At 48.9% G+C, this 15,571-nt stretch overlaps 6 protein-coding genes across 6 annotated transcripts; 3 read left to right on the top strand and 3 right to left on the bottom strand.

The window, feature by feature from the left end:
* Positions 1-28: 28 nt before the first annotated feature.
* F5147DRAFT_744982 (P-loop containing nucleoside triphosphate hydrolase protein) lies at positions 29-2,774 on the bottom strand (the record flags this gene model as incomplete). Its single annotated transcript, XM_041439721.1, has 8 exons — positions 29-169; positions 191-262; positions 338-493; positions 542-690; positions 888-1,189; positions 1,240-1,832; positions 1,887-2,051; positions 2,103-2,774. 8 exons carry the CDS (start codon positions 2,772-2,774, stop codon positions 29-31), a joined length of 2,250 nt encoding a protein of 749 aa, XP_041294297.1.
* A 394-nt stretch (positions 2,775-3,168) lies between these two features.
* Positions 3,169-3,955, top strand: F5147DRAFT_687366 (uncharacterized protein). Its single transcript, XM_041436836.1, has 3 exons — positions 3,169-3,376; positions 3,432-3,619; positions 3,671-3,955. Exons 1-2 carry the CDS (start codon positions 3,210-3,212, stop codon positions 3,580-3,582), a joined length of 318 nt encoding a protein of 105 aa, XP_041294296.1. The 5' UTR covers positions 3,169-3,209; the 3' UTR covers positions 3,583-3,619; positions 3,671-3,955.
* On the top strand, positions 3,865-4,808 carry F5147DRAFT_687364 (S-adenosyl-L-methionine-dependent methyltransferase). The gene is made up of 4 exons (XM_041436835.1): positions 3,865-3,955; positions 4,013-4,078; positions 4,126-4,700; positions 4,752-4,808. The coding sequence occupies exons 1-3, from the start codon at positions 3,909-3,911 to the stop codon at positions 4,658-4,660; spliced, it is 648 nt and encodes a 215-aa protein (XP_041294295.1). The 5' UTR covers positions 3,865-3,908; the 3' UTR covers positions 4,661-4,700; positions 4,752-4,808.
* F5147DRAFT_105274 (uncharacterized protein) lies at positions 4,754-8,102 on the bottom strand. The gene is made up of 14 exons (XM_041428044.1): positions 7,993-8,102; positions 7,451-7,942; positions 7,357-7,397; positions 7,085-7,307; positions 6,929-7,031; positions 6,808-6,878; positions 6,627-6,755; positions 6,320-6,568; positions 6,177-6,273; positions 5,982-6,124; positions 5,680-5,930; positions 5,533-5,628; positions 5,208-5,477; positions 4,754-5,155 (listed from the first exon to the last, which is right to left on the bottom strand). Exons 1-14 carry the CDS (start codon positions 8,066-8,068, stop codon positions 4,847-4,849), a joined length of 2,550 nt encoding a protein of 849 aa, XP_041294294.1. The 5' UTR covers positions 8,069-8,102; the 3' UTR covers positions 4,754-4,846.
* Positions 8,103-8,343: 241 nt separating this feature from the next.
* On the bottom strand, positions 8,344-9,980 carry F5147DRAFT_574083 (uncharacterized protein; the record flags this gene model as incomplete). The annotated part of the gene is made up of 2 exons (XM_041431198.1): positions 8,344-8,858; positions 8,909-9,980. The coding sequence occupies 2 exons, from the start codon at positions 9,978-9,980 to the stop codon at positions 8,344-8,346; spliced, it is 1,587 nt and encodes a 528-aa protein (XP_041294293.1).
* A 566-nt stretch (positions 9,981-10,546) lies between these two features.
* On the top strand, positions 10,547-12,916 carry F5147DRAFT_573977 (uncharacterized protein; the record flags this gene model as incomplete). Its single annotated transcript, XM_041431191.1, has 11 exons — positions 10,547-10,692; positions 10,759-10,911; positions 10,965-11,337; positions 11,402-11,519; positions 11,580-11,633; positions 11,688-11,868; positions 11,920-12,010; positions 12,063-12,169; positions 12,225-12,429; positions 12,490-12,634; positions 12,702-12,916. 11 exons carry the CDS (start codon positions 10,547-10,549, stop codon positions 12,914-12,916), a joined length of 1,788 nt encoding a protein of 595 aa, XP_041294292.1.
* Positions 12,917-15,571: the final 2,655 nt, after the last annotated feature.

Raw genomic sequence — 15,571 nt, 5'->3', positions numbered from 1 at the left:
AGAAGTGCGACAGTGCAAATAGTCCAAATCACCTTATGATACCATTGACTATGTCACGACTGTCCAACCAGGAATCAGGGCCCATGGTAAGAGCAAGCTGGCCGACAAGGGTGCTTGCTGCTTTACCCTTCGTCACGAAATCACGGTTCGTGCAAATGATCATGCTTTTCTTGCATCGTGTCAGCATGACGTTCGTCCTGCGCGAGTTCTTCAAGAACCCTACACCCTGGGTACGGACTAGAGAGACAATTATGTGGTCTTCCTCGTTTCCTGCGGGGGGTGTCAGTCAGATCCTTCCAGCATGTCAAGGAAACTACTGGCCTTGGAAGGAGTCCACATTGAAGCACTTGTCTTCCCACGGAAGCTTCGCTAATTCGAGTTGATGTTCGATCGTAGACCTCTGGCCATCATATGGGGTGATGATCCTGTACTGCTTGCCCTGGGTGTTGTATATACGGGCAAGGTGGATAATCACGGATATCTCTTGTTGGTTCTGATGCAAACGTAAGGCAGGCATATCACAACATGAGGAGAAGCTTACTATCCAGCTCTTTCCCGATTTCTGCTCCTGGCCCCTTTTGACATCTAGGAAACGACACGCATTCTTGCTAGTGATATCGTGCACGGTCATCAACTTGTGACTGTATACATGACGGGAAATAAAGCTGCCAATGACGAGTGGCATGCGGTCTGAATGATAAAGTTCAAATGACGAGGGGATGAAGTCGAGTTACGAGCTTACATTGGGTGTTCAAAAAGTGTGCCCGCTTTCGAAGGTGCGGGAATTCAAAAACACTTCGTAGCTGCCCGATGTCATCTTGGCCAAAAGGCGCCACTGATATCCAAGTCAGTACAGGTCAGCCATGTTATAACTACCTGGGTCTCACGTTGCTTGTCATCACCGATGAACACCATTTTTTGAAGGCTGTGCTGGAAACGCTGAAGCAGCGGCAGGTAGTCTCCCACTTCGATTTGACTTGCCTCGTCGAATATCACGGTTTGAACCGGGACTTGACGAGTAAATTCATCGATACGAGGATTGGACAGCATACTCAATGTGCAAAGTATGACTCTTGTAGGTTCGTTTGTGTGTTGGTTGAGCAAAAGCCGGCTAATGGCCAAAGGCCCACCACCAAACAAGTCGGATCGTATAAAACAATGTTCCAGTCTCTCGTAGAGGTGTTCATGCCTGAGATACAAAGACTCAGTATACGAGGAGGTGAGGAAGGCGTAACATACCAGTCGTAATGGAAATCTTTGGATACAAGAAGCTTAAAATTACGAAAGCCAACCTTATCAAGCTTTTCTGCGATATTCTTGACAGCGACGTTGGACTGCGCCACAAGCCAGACCGTACGTTCCATAGGGCCACTGTGGATCATACTGTTGACACTGGCCGCTATGACTGTTGTTTTTCCAGTGCCAGGAGGACCTCGAATAAGCAATACACGATCACTGTTCGCTTGCGAAATAATTCGCTCCACCGCAGAATACTGCGAGTCGTTCAATTCGCTGTTAGGATAGTATACGAATGATGCGGTGGAAGCATTCAGGGGCGGCCATGAGATGCTTAATGATGGCGCCCAGATGCTACAGAAGAATGGATGATCGGTCAATGTGATGGTGCCTTGAAGCGCCTTTAGCACTACATCTTCTCTGTGTGATTCAGCAGCCGTCAAGTCTTCTTTCCCAAAGGTGGTCACGGAGAGGACCTTGCCCGAAGGATTTGCAACACCTTGGACGTTAATATGAGCCTGTTTTCCATTTATTCGCCCTGCGCGACCAGTGATCGTGGACCGCTTATCTCCATTCAGCGTTTCAATGTGGATGACCTGTAAGTGCGAACGTTTAAAGTTGGTGGCATGGCATCTCATGAATTTGCATACTTGAGTTTTAGACCTCATGATACGCGTGCTGAAGCGAGTGCACTCGAGGTTGACATCGCCCTTCTTGGAGCTGAAGTCTGCTTTGACATTGTTGACGACTTTCGTTGGCTTCAAAGACTCCAAAATTTCAGCGTCACGAGAAATTTTAGCCAGGGCGCTCAGATGCTACATCATAGATTAAAAGGAGATGTCTATGACATGACGAAGATTACATACCATCTCTAGCATCGTGTCTGTGTCGATTCGATGTATGGCAGCAAATCTAAGCGCCATGCTATCAAGTGTGGCAGCGCAATGTGTTGCCCAAGCCTGGAGCGCCACATCCTTGGATGCTCCTTCTCCTTCTCTGTGAGCAAACAGGGTTTTCACGTTGTCCTTCTGGAGTAAAACCTCGCCACCCAAGGCGTTCATAATTGCCTGGAGGGAGCGCCGATCACTGGTAGACACCGACAGGACGTCAACTGCACCATTGATACGAAGCGAGAAGTCTCGGAAGAGAGCAAGTGCAATTCTGTCTATCCTGTACCCATATAGTTTAATGCCAATGTTACACAGAATTCGGTCTTGTATGAGGATGCGTCCTCGAGAAACAGGAGGCTGTGGTTCCTGGCCTTTCTTCTTCTTCTTCTGCTCCTGCTGCGGATTTTGTTTATTCGCAGCAAAGAAGTGGATGACGAGCACCCTGGTGAGCGTTGCAAATGCTAAAGAGGAAAGAGAACAGTCTGGGCGATACGCAGCTGCCACACCGACGGAGGCGCCTGAAGCTGAATTGATAATGCGCTGCAAGGCTAGAAAAGAAACACTGTTCTCGTCGACGTCTTCAACGGTTATGGGCTCATGATCGGCCTTATAAACGTTCTGTTGCAGAGTGAAGAATGTGTGAGTCATGGATGTCCTGAGAGGGAGAAAGCGCACGATGTCAATGCGCTGAAAGTGAGGATGTAGGAACGTGATAAAAGGCTACAGCTATTTATTGCTGGACGGGCGTCTACTGTGAATGAATGGTAACGGCGTTTTACAGCAAGTCAGCAGTGAAAGGGGGACGCATAGTAGGCTGTGCCGGTGCTGTAAGAACAAAGCATAATTAATGGGTGTTTTGTGTGTCCAGTATCCCAGACTCCACGGTAACTAGATCCAAACCCATTCACTGAGCGTCTTTCAATTGTGTCCAACTTGTAGGTGCAAACAACAACATTGAGGTGAATTTGCGCGTAAGCAATTGATGCCAGGCTGAAGGCAGTGTGAGAGTCAAATTCAAGAAAACCGTGAGGCGACAGTGACCAAATTTAGCACAGCCACGCCTTGCTCTCTTCTTTTCATCTCATGGCAACTCCTGTAATTGTCGGTGTTGGAGCTATCACAGCTGCTCTCGTTGGTCGACATCTTGTACGCAATGGCATTATTGGAAAGCGGGCAGCAGACCAGTGGGTTAAGGGTGGTTTTAAAGCGAAAATGGACCGCAAGGAGGCTATTGCGATTCTTGGGCTAAAGTTTGCACTTTTCACGCTCTATCACCTAGTGTTTGATTGCCAATATCTTTTACAGGGACGGCGTAACACTACGAAACAAGTTGAAAGATGCCCACCGTCACATTATGCTCGCAAACCACCCTGACCGTGGGGGCTCTCCATACTTGGCGAGTAAAATCAACGAAGCCAAAGACCTGTTAGACAAGACAGATGGAAAGTCGAGATAACTTTTAAATTCTCTTACGTTGGTTACTCACTATACCGGTAAGTCATTGCCAAGCTCTTGAACCGGGAGAATTACTCAGATATTTCAAGTCTACTCTGTATTTCTATCTCTATATATCCATCATAATGAATATCATCACTCACTCCTTTAAATGGTCCTGGCTCGCTATACTACCTGCCGTCTGATTCTGCTTCTTAGAATTCCTTCACATATTTATCAAGTATCGAGACAACCACCTTGTCCTGTTGACCGGCTTACTAAGCAGCTTCATTCTGTGACGATTGGTTAACAACTTACTTCAATTCCAAGATCAGTCCTAAAAACGTTATGGATACATCAGAGCTCGAGCCTTCAAAGCTCGGTACGAAAGAACAGTAGGCGTGTTCAACTTCTGTGCAAACTCGTGGGCCCCATCACTCATCGATAATCAGTTGGGATAACGTTTACGAAGAAGAATTGGAGAACTTCAGTGAAAATGGTGACGAGGGTGAAATATGGTGCGTATTCACATTACTTCCATTGCATCTATACTTCTACCGCCTAGGTTCGGCAAAAAGGCGATGAATGAAACGGTCAAATGGGTTAATCAACATGTCCCATCACGCCCTGATATGTCAGTCCTGGAAGTTGGAAGTGGGAACGGTGCACTATTATTCGCGCTTGCGGAGGGACGTGGAAAAGCTTGCTATCCAGCGCATCGACTCCTGGGAATTGATTATAGTGAAGGAGCCGTCCAGCTCGCTCAATCGGTGGCGCCCTCTCGAAATCTTACGGCAGTTACGTTTAGAGTGTGCGATTTCCTGCACGAGGACCCACCATTACTTGCAGATGATCAGAAAGCTGACCAGAATGGAGCTTGGGATCTTATCCTTGATAAAGGCACATACGATGCCATCGCGCTGATGGAGAAGGACAAGAATGGAAGGACCCCAGTAGAAGGTTATCCGATACGTATCGCGAAGCTCTTAAATCCAGGCGGGCATTTTCTAATTACATGTGCGTATGTATCGTGCCACTTGACTGTAAAACTGAGAGCCCTTCAATCACCCCAGCTTGTAATTTTACCGATTTCGAGTTAGAATCGAAGTTCATTACCGAAGAAACCGGCCTGCAGTATCAGTATGTGGCGCTCATTTCATAACGAACTAGATGCTGATATTCCCCAAAAAGTTCTCGTATAGAACATCCAACTATTTCATTCGGCGGGAGCACCGGGAGTGCATGTTCTAGTGTGGCATTCACCAAACCTGCGTAGTTAAGCATTGTTAGATTTTGGGGATATGGTCCATCCCAGTCTGTAACGTCTCTTTTGCCACTGAACTAGCCCAAGTCAAGAACCCATCCTCTCCTTTGAATGTATTAGACATGAAGAATACCAATCCAAGGCCCAGGTTTTCGATCCTGGATGCCTTTAAGAAGATCTCTTCGAGTGATCCACGGTTCCTCATGGAAGGATAGTCCTTGGAGTCGTTGCTGAGCATCGGTGATGAAACCTGGCTAGCGATAAATAGTTGTATGAACAACTCTTTCAAAAAAGTGCGTGTCTGTGGCTTGAGCATCGTGAAGTCCACAGGCTGTAAGACCCTCGTTTCAGCAACTCCTTGCGTCAACTGTGCCCAGGCTCACCTTGAAGATGGTCAGCGTACAACAATCTTTGGCTATCCACCATGCGTATGCTTTGGAGACGTTCTTCATTCGCGAAGGCGACATGGATTTAACATCAAACCCTACATCGTTATCTTTCAGGCTCTTGATTACCTCTGCCCCACCAACGCTACTTTCACCCAAGTCTCGAAGAAAGTCCCATAGACAGAACTGCAACGTGATCTTGTACGAATGCGAACGCTGAGACAGGTGCTGAGAGACAAGTGTGTAATACGGGTTATAAGATTTTTCCTGCGAAATTGGTTCAGCGAACGATGGCGATGCAAAATCCTATGGAATCCCGTACATTTCCGCAGCAATGCAGGTTTACTCTGATGATCTCACGTTGCTGCACTTCCGTGAGGCCGAGTTGCGCAAGTCGTTCGCAAGCGTCCAGATAGTCCTGCAAACAGGAAATGAGATTTGATAGCAGGGATACGGCGTCAATACCTACATCACTGCTCATGAGCACCACAAAAATACTTCGACGAATATCTGTATTCATGCCCTGCTTTCTTGCAAGCTTTAGAAGCGCGGTAGTGCTGACGTCACCTGTCTCCATTTCCCCACCATGCTGGGGAACTTCGCGCGACTGATCGGCCAGAGGATCTCCGGCCCAAGCAGCGCCAATGAGCCACCACTTTCCTTTGCTTTCTGCCGAATGGAGATCCTCCAATGTGACGCGTAACGGCTCGTGAGCGAGAACTGCATCCGCCTCAGCGTCATCCTAAATCACCCAACGGAGGAACGACTTACTGTGCTTCTTTTTTCCCAAGCCTGAGAGGAACTTCTTCATCCGCTCGACAGCATCGCCCCCCTGATGCTGTGTTGCAGCTGTCTTCTTGATTTTATTGTTCTTCAGGTTATTTAGGGTCTCGATCATGAACCGCGTGCGTGAACTGTGTTTCACAGTGAGAAGACGGTAATAAAGATAATGAGATGCGGTAGTACCTCATGGTATCGGCTTGTCCGGTGACTCGAGACTGTGCTAAAGTTATGATGTCCTTCAATGCCATAGGATCATCTTGTCGTAGCTGTTGGCCGGAACCTAGCACAGGTTAAGATGCGATGAGGATAGATACTATCGGATTTACTTCGAAGAAGTTTCAGCAGGAGTTCTACCCGGAACTCAGATAGGTCTTTATCCAAAAGGCCGCGAATGATATCATAGACGAGAATGCACGAAATGACTTGAAAATTGTACAGCTCTGACAAAAGCACGATGAGGTTGGAGCACTCTTTTCCTAGGTCTTCAGGGATTTCCGTTGACTCGGCTAACTTTTCCTCCACCGAAGTGAGGTGTTGTTCATACGAGGACACTGTATTCTGAACAAAATATGCCGCTGAGTGTATGACGTGCATCAGCTAAGGTGGTCGAAGGTCATTTCACAAGACACGTACCAAACGCAGTGCCGATCAATTTATGTAGGCTAGATATAAACGCGGCGTGGAGAACCACATACGAGTCCAGAAGAGTTGAATGAGATGATGTGCCATCAATGATGAGGTTCGTGAGGGTTGAAGTGACATCTGAGGGAAAAAAATATGTGCCACGTTCAGTGCAGATAAAATAAGCACAAACCATGCCGGCGGTGATTGCGATACACGTCTTCTATGCTATCTAGGATGGTTGCAATGTTTTGTTCAGACATTCTAAGGCGAGGTAAATCAGTACAGACCACGACAATACCATAAGAAGTTACCTGTTTATCAGACCTTTCAGCTGGCGAGTGAGTTTGAGTTGTTCCTCTGTTTCATTTGTATCGCCATTAGCTTGTTTCCTCAATCCCGGCGGGATATAGCGTCCTGTGAAGTAGGGTGGAATCCAGCCCAAAAATTATACATGTAGGAAAACTGACCAGTAACCTTAGGTTGCATGTCGGAAGGCTCGTCTTCTTTCGTCTCTGTCACCTCATGGTCATCATCGTCCACCGAATGATCACTTTCCCCAGCTTCAGTTCCGTCGTTCTTGCTGAGCTCGTCAAGGCCACCCCACTCTTCATCTTCCCAAGATCCATCACTTTGGTCTTCCGCACATGTTGATTTATCCTCATCCTCCACTTCGTCATCCAAATCTGAGTCCTGCGTGGACTCAAATACCACACAACGCATAGCTGCAAAGTAGACTTACTGGCATCTCAGTCATGATTTTCTCCGTAAAGTCAAATAGATCTACAGAAAAACTGTGAGACACATTCACTGGTAAAAGATGCAATAAAACATACCTCCTAGTCCATCCATGTCATCATCCTTACGACGTGAATCACCTCCAGCATACCCCAGCTTTGATTCAAGGTACGCGATATACGCATCTTCTTCCTCTTCTTCGCGACTTCGAGGGCCCGTAGATGCAACCTTATGGGATTTAGCAACCGATTTATTTACGAGTCTCTCTAGCGCAGTGGTTTTGAATTTTTGCTTCGGCACAGACTCGGTGGTGGTATGCGGTTCCTCAGGCCTAGGACGCGGTAGTACCTTGGTGGCAGCCGCATCATGAGACTTTGAGGCAGGTGGTCGAGAAACTGACTCTTGTGACGTCTTCATGCGCTTTCTCTGCGGTGAATCGACGTGTTCTTCTTCCGTCTTCCGTTTGGCTGAGTAAGGGCTGTGTATGAAGTGATCCGCCTTTCTCTTTTTACGATCCGTTCGCTCTTGCTTTCGCGCATCCTTGCGTGATGCATGGGAACGACCACTTTTGTGTCGATGAGAGCTCTGCTCTACATACATCGTCACGACTGGCTCAGAGACAAATTTTGTATGAGCTCACCTGTGGTATTGATCTGTTCAAGTAAAGACTTAGGCAGGCTGATGCCATGCCGTCTCTGACCCCCTGGGCGATGCATTAGATTTGAAGTAATTTTTGAGGTGTCACATGTCATACTGAATAGGAAGGTGATCAGATAGGTGTTTGCGCTTGTTGAGTAGCACCTTTAGGATCAAATACGGATAAACAATATCCAAGTGATCTACTAATACGACATAAGTACCATAGTAACGTCCATGAAAGTAAGTACATATAAGTACAAAGAAAGTACAACAGCAATGGGTGGTATGGATGGATGAGGGGATTATGTAAAGTACATAGATGCAGCAGAAATTGTTAACAAGAAAAGAGACATCATCGCGGGTCGATAACTTCTACAACAGATTCAAGAACCACCTTGGGTCGCAACAGTATACGCCGATCTATGCTTTCTTCCGAAGCTGGCGCGTCGCTCGTAGCTTTTCTTGTCGAGCAACGTAAGCCTAGCTCCGTTGTACACAGAACAACGCCATCCGACGATCCATAGTCTTCAAACGCATCTATCATCTCCTGCCCGTCAAACAGCTGGCCACTATCCGCAGCGATAACCTCGAAGTTCGCCGACATAATCTCCTCCCTCGTCACTTGCGCTAGCCTGCAAGCGGCCTTCGAAATCCGTTTGACTTGGGCCCCGAAGCATGCACGGAAGTTCTCGCGCGAAGCCGGATTGGGCTGGGGATTGGTACTACCAGAGATGAGAAAAATGTCTAGCGACCAACGGAAGATCGTTTCCGTCATCTCATTGATTGCGTATTCATTAAGTTCGGGGTGGAGCTCATGAATGTGTTTATGAGTCAGCGCTCTCCATCGTGACGAGGTTGGCTGAGGTTCTGAGGTGATATGAGCAAATCGCGGACAACGAAATGTTTTAGGAACCCACCTGAGTGGAACATGTGGGTATAGATCTGGGTCAGGGTGATGTTGGCCTTGGACTGGTAACCGATGCAGAATGACGATAGTGCTCTAGATATGCAGTACGAGATGCAACCCTGAAGAGCTAGTTGAACAAGCATAGGATCTTGGGAGTGATCCCGAGTTGCCAATAAGCGACTCAGGGCAGCACCCAACCTCGTGGCAACTTCGGAGGAAGCTTGCGTAACCTTTGCTGAGTTAGGGCGCTGCTTCGAGAACGTGCAAAGTTCTGTGGCAGATGCTGCAAACTGAAGAATTTCAGAGTTGAGATCTTGTACAGCTTGTATGACCTGTGCTCCAGACCACAAATCAATCTTGTTCAAGAAGGTTTCTAAGCTGCGAGACTGGGCTCGCTCTTCCTCGGACACGGTAGACATGTTGTCTGGGTAAGGGTCGCTACCATTGCGGCGATGATTGCCGTTGGCCTGCGATAAGGTATCGTCATGGATCTCTGACCAGTCAGCGCTCAGTCGGATCTGCCGAGACTGAGATGAGTCTGACCGCTGATGTGCAGGATCACAGCTTCGTCGACGATCGAAGTGAGTGGAACGGAAATGATGCTCGGGTGAGTGCCTTTCGCGCTCCTTAAGCACTTGGATCTCCTTGTCTCTGACCTTCAAAAGGTCTCTCGTTTCTTTGAGGGTCTTCTCGAGGGTTTTATACCTCTCCTCCCAGCGAGCGACTTCTGCTTGTGTTTTGGATAGTTCGTTTTTTATAGCATCGTTTTCGCGGCGCATTGAATAAAGAGTAGAGGCTGCAACGGAGGCGCCAACCGAGGGATTACAAAAGGACGAATTGTGAGAGTCAGTACGTTCGGCAGCATCCAATCTGTCACGTAATGAAGGGGACTCTTCGTCTGCAGACGCAGACAGGTTTCTCGGTCTCGGTGTCGGGTCTGTCGGCGTCAACGGAAAGGATAAGTCGGAGACAGTGTTTTCAGCGCTGAAAGCACTGAAAGAAAAGGAAGGACTAAGCGAGGTAAAGAATTCGAAGGTTGATTGGTACAAGTCTTTGAGATTCAAGTTAGCGATAGGGAGCATGGCGGCTGAACGTCGGACAACCAAACACCGTTTCAGCGTGTTGCTTTAAGCCTAATCACTGGCTCAGTTATATGATCTATGCGTTAGCGAAATTTTATGGGGAATCATATGAAGTTAGATATAATCACTGACAAGTGCCTAGGCTCTGCTGCAAGTGCCAGCTGGTTCCAACCAAATCCCTGACAAGGATTCCCTCCTCGGGCAATCTCTGGGCGGCCAGTACAAGCAAGGTTCCCAAGCCCTATTTCCAGCGCAACACGAGGTTCTTCTTAAGCCTCGAGGCAGTTGCGTTTTTGTTCGTGGAAAGCCAATGGCAGAAGGATGTACGTGATCATCCTCGTGGTAAACTCCAATTATCTTCTTGCTGATTCACTTCATTTGATTCTCATTCTAGCCCTTGTCAGTGCAGCATGCACTGCTGACACGCTGCGATCATTTTCATCGTAGCCTCGTGTGGACTGCCTTTATTCGAGTCACCCGCCCCGACTTAGCACATAGTACATATATGGCCTCATAAGCTCATATCTATCAACAATCCGACTTTCTCGACATTATCTACACCCGGCATGAAGCCAACTTCTGACACGCGAAAGCCCTATGGTGGCTCCTCGCGTGCACTAATCATCGCTCTTGACGTCGGAACCACTTTCAGTGGTGTATCGTATGCCCTACTCGAACCAGGCGAAGTCCCAAAAATCCACGGCGTCACTCGGTGAGCATCTCGTTCCAATGGCGCGTACCCTCTGACGGAAAACGCGTCCGCCCTTGTCCTGTCCAGTTTCCCTGGTCAAGAACATGTGGCTGGCAATTCCAAGATTCCCTCTGTCATGTATTACGATAAGCATGGCAGAGTCATGGCTGCTGGCGCTGAGGCAGACAATGCTTCCATAATAAGCCAGGCTGAGGACGAGGAATGGATCAAAACGGAACTGTATGTGTACATTCCTTCCCGTACGATCAAATTTTGACACTGCTGCTTACCAGCTTCAAGCTTCGCCTCCGGCCGAAGAGTATGAAATTGAAAATGAATGGGATGCGTCTGAGTCCGCTGCCACGACATAAAACTTCCGTTGATGTTTTTGGAGATTTCCTTGCCTATCTCTTTCGCTGCACGAAGAGTTTTATCATAGACACACATGCTAACGGCCAGACCCTGTGGCACCATGTCGAATCCAGCATCGAGTTCGTGCTGAGCCATCCCAACGGCTGGGAAGGTGCTCAGCAGACGAAGATGCGACGCGCTGCTGTGTATGGGGGTTTGATTCCTGATATGGATGAAGGCCGAGCGCGAATTCGTTTCGTCACGGAAGGAGAAGCTAGTCTTCATGCGTGTGTCCAGAGCGGTCTTGCTGCCGATGTCCTTTCTGTGTGTATTCCGAACATATCCCACACATGAACTTCTCGTCTGACGTGTACCCTAGAATCCGTCTAGGCACGGATTCCTTGTAGCTGATGCGGGCGGCGGCACGCTTGATATCAGTTCCTATGCAGTCCGAGGGACCAATCCCCTGGTAATCGAAGAGGTGGCTCCTCCCGATTGTGAGAATACACTGACGCGTCCTCTTGTCTATTTTCGTATCTGATCATTTGCTTCCGAAGGTATATTTGCTGGATCTGTCTTCGTCAGCCGAAGGGCAAGGGAGTTTTTGGAAGGTGAGCTATCTTTAGTTGCATTATACACAAGGCATCATCTCATCCTGCGTGCAGAGAAGCTCAAAGGTTCGAAGTACGGCACTTCCGATTCGATTGACCACATCACCAAACGCTTCGATGAGACCACTAAACGGCTATTCCGAGACAAAAAGGATTTACAATTCGTTCCATTCGGATCTCCACTTGACAAAGATCTTTCAGTTGGCATCCGCGGAGGCCAGTTGAAACTTGATGGGTAAGTAGGCGAACAAACATTCATTATGCTTCCAAAAATAACGCTTGATAGTGCGCAGGTGGCAGAGTTCTTCGAGCCTTCTGTCCAGGCGGCGATCACGTCGATCAAAGCCCAGGTTGACGCATCGCAAGGGATGATCAAAGTATGTTACTCTTCACACTCAACATGAGGCCTTAATGATCGCCTTTTCATAGTCCGTCTGGTTGGTGGGAGGATTTGCGGCCAGCCCGTGGCTCTTTAGTCAATTACAGGAACGCCTCGCTCCACTGAAGATCACTGTGAGCAGACCGGACAGCCAGACGTAAGAGGCTAAATGATCATCCCTGTATTTATCTCTCTAATATTGTACGACTTAGTTCAAAAGCTGTGGCTGATGGTGCACTTGGCTTCTACTGCGATCATCATGTTTCGGCCCGGATGTCGAAATTCATGTATGGGGTGGAGTACCTGCGTGAGTACGATCCCAACGATCCGGAGCACCAGTCTCGGAAAGATCGACTTTGCGAACTTCCATCTGGTCCTCGGCTTCTGCCCGATGCGTTTGACTGTATTCTTGCTCGAGTATGTTTGCAGTGATTTCACTGGAACGTGGGCTGACTTAACGAATGTGCACATTTGCAGTGTGTGAAGGTTAAGGAATCTACAGTGTTCTCGCGGAAGTATTGCACGGAACTTACCAATCTGTCTACCCTTTCTGTGTTCGAGGTAGAGATATGGTGCTATAGAGGTGGTGACACGATTCCGCAGTGGATTCTACGCCATGCAGGTGGGTATCCCTGAACATGAGTCCGAATGCCGCGCTGATCCATGACCTTCCATCCTTTCACTGACAGAGGACTATTCGACATTGTGTGTAGTCCGCGCAGACCTGTCGCTCCTCAGCGGAAGTGCAGAGCCTAAACAAGGCAAGAATGGCAAGACATACTGGACGATCGTGTTTAGCGTCGAGATTCACTTTGGTCTCACCGAGTTCAAAGCGCGCATAAAATGGAATGATAACGTGAGTGATTTCCATGTATTTTTCTTACGTGTGCTAAGTTGGTTGTAAAAATCTTAGGGAACGATCAAGTAGTATGTGAAAATCTGCATGAAGCCAGTGATATCTCTAATTTTGCCTATAGTGGACCTGCGTCTATCGTGTATAGTGAGAGCGGCCACCGTGCTGACGAAGATGAACCGGACATCTCAGAGGATGACTACACCCCATCGCGTGCTGGATCGGTTGCGCCGTCACGCTCTCATTCCGTTGCGCCATCACGCTCTCATTCTGTCGCTGCCTCTCGCGAATCACTCGCTTCAGGTACCAGGACTCCTCTGGGAGCCTCACGAGTGGAGGCCACATTCATAGAAGTCCAAGAGCGTAGCCGGACGAGTGTGGTCTCAACTCAGTCATCCGTTTCCAAGGTGTCCAGTCCCTCGCCTCCGACCCCAACAGCCACTGAGCGTGGGGTGAGAAGCAACACGACGTCAATATCTCAAGTCACGGCTGAACAAAGCACCCGGGAGGTCGAGCGACAACGGACAATGTCTACCGCATCCAGGGTCTCCACAGTAGTTGGGAACGCTGCTGAGCGAGACCGCAGGATTTCGACTGCTTCGAAAGTTTCTGTCTCGGCTGTTTCTCAGCATGTCCATACAGCTTCTTCCCAGCAAACACTCCTAGCCACTTCCCAGCTTTCCCCTCCAGCTGTCGCCCAGCCTGCACCTCCGGCCACCGTCGAAACCCGCGGACGGGAGGCTCAACCTCCTGCTAAAGACAAAGGCAAAGGGAAAAACAAGACCCCCAAGACCACCGTACCTCCTTCCCCAATTGATCCAGCTGATACCACCGTGGGCAAGAGTCCAGGCCAGCTAGCAGAAACCCTTACAGCTGTCTGGGGTTCTGCTTCCAAGGCGAACACGCCTGGAGCCTCGCCGCTGGTTCAGACCTCCAAATCTCTCGAGCCAACCACGCCGAAGACCGAAGCTCCCCCTCCGCTGTCTCACAAAGCGACGCCAAAGACTGCAGAGGTCAAGCTTTCAGAGCCATCTACACCTGCACTCGGAGAAGCCCACCACTCGATGTCTACCACTGTCGTCTCTGAAGTGCATCAGGAGACAACGAGAGAGCTCTCGGTTCAAATTACGCAAGAGACACGGATGGAAGGTCCGCCGTCGTCTACCACGCCGGCAGATACAGTTCCTACTGAGCTTATCTCTACGGAAGCTTCCCGGGATCTCGCCGCGATTGCGGAAGTTTCAGAAGTTGTGGTTGCCGAGCAGCACACAGAGGTTTCAGAAGTTGTGGTTGCCGAGCAGCACACAGAGATTTCAGAGGCCGTGGTTACCGAGCAGCACACGGAGACGGCTCTTAGTGTCACAGAGACACAATCCAACGTTCTGGGTATTGACATTTCTGTGCCCACACTCGAGCTCAATCTCACGTCGGAAGCACCATCTGCATCAGTGAATGACACCAATGGCGATGGTGGTTGGAGCCTCGATGAGGCATGGGGTCAGCAGTCCGCTGAACAGACAGAGCCAGTTAGTTCCCCTGCTTGGGGTTCTTCTGGTAGCACCGGATGGGGCTCGAGTATAAAGGCCACCACCGGATTGGGGGTGAGATCAAGCTGGTCTATGCCAGCTACATCTACCTTTGGAGGCATCGGTTCTACTCTCGCAGGATTTGGTAATCTCCTCAGCGCTGATGGCAGGAAAAGTTCCAAGTCCTCGCCGAAACCTGGTCCACCCTTACTTCCAGCCGAACCCATTTCTTCTCTTGGAAACCTCAGCTCTCTTTCGGGATCAATCAGTAACCTCGTCGGTGACGACAAAAAGAGTCTGATACCCTCACTGAATCCTGATGCGTCCCCGCTTCCACTCCCTCGCGCTCTTTCCAATGCAGGCGACGCTGATCCGCCCGCTGCTCCAGTACAGGCGACAGAAGAGCCTCCTGCACCAACTGAGGCGCCGACCAATGTGGCGGACGCTGTAGTACCGACCACAGACGAGACAGTACCACCCCCTACTGATACAGTGACAACTGAAGAGAAAGCGGAAGAAAAACTTGTAGAACCCATCCCTGCCCCTGGAGAGTCGGCCGTTCCGACAGGGGATGGAGAGGGTAATGATCCCGAAGAGGACAAGGAGGAGGCTGATGGCAAGAAAGCGAAGATAACTGCCCCGCCGATGAAAGCAGCTAACAGCAAGGGAGGGAAGAAGAAGAAGAAGAAGTGAAGTGCAGGCACTCGTACACAGATCTCCCCCGCTTCATGATATTGTTCATCATTTACTCTACGTCTGACGAACTTGTGATACTGCTATCCTTGTAGCTAATAATTTTGATACCTGTAGCTTTTGAGTCAAGGCCTCGGTTCTAGTCTTGCAGGATGAAATAGGAACGGCAATATGATACAAAGTATTCATCCACTTGTCATGTTCTTTGGTGAGTACTGGTATAGAAAGCGTACTGCAAGCCTCTTTCAAGTTAGGCACTAGGAGAATAGCTATGCACGGCAGTCATTCAACGAGCAGGTTCACGAGTATCAGCCTTGCCAGCGGTAGTACAAAGCAAAGGTAGCAATATCCAGCCTTCAAGCTCAGGCCTGGGTTGTCGAGTATGGACAGGTCCAAGATTCTCGATAGCCATAGAGCCTATTAGGTGTTGTCTTAGCAGCATATCAGGTGCGCGAAATCAATATCCATGTAACCCATCAAGTATTGA

Source organism: Suillus discolor (assembly GCF_016758755.1).
Source record: "Suillus discolor strain FC423 chromosome Unknown F5147scaffold_19, whole genome shotgun sequence".
In the NCBI taxonomy this organism is placed as follows: domain Eukaryota; kingdom Fungi; phylum Basidiomycota; class Agaricomycetes; order Boletales; family Suillaceae; genus Suillus; species Suillus discolor.
This window is presented reverse-complemented; position numbering and strand designations above follow the sequence as displayed.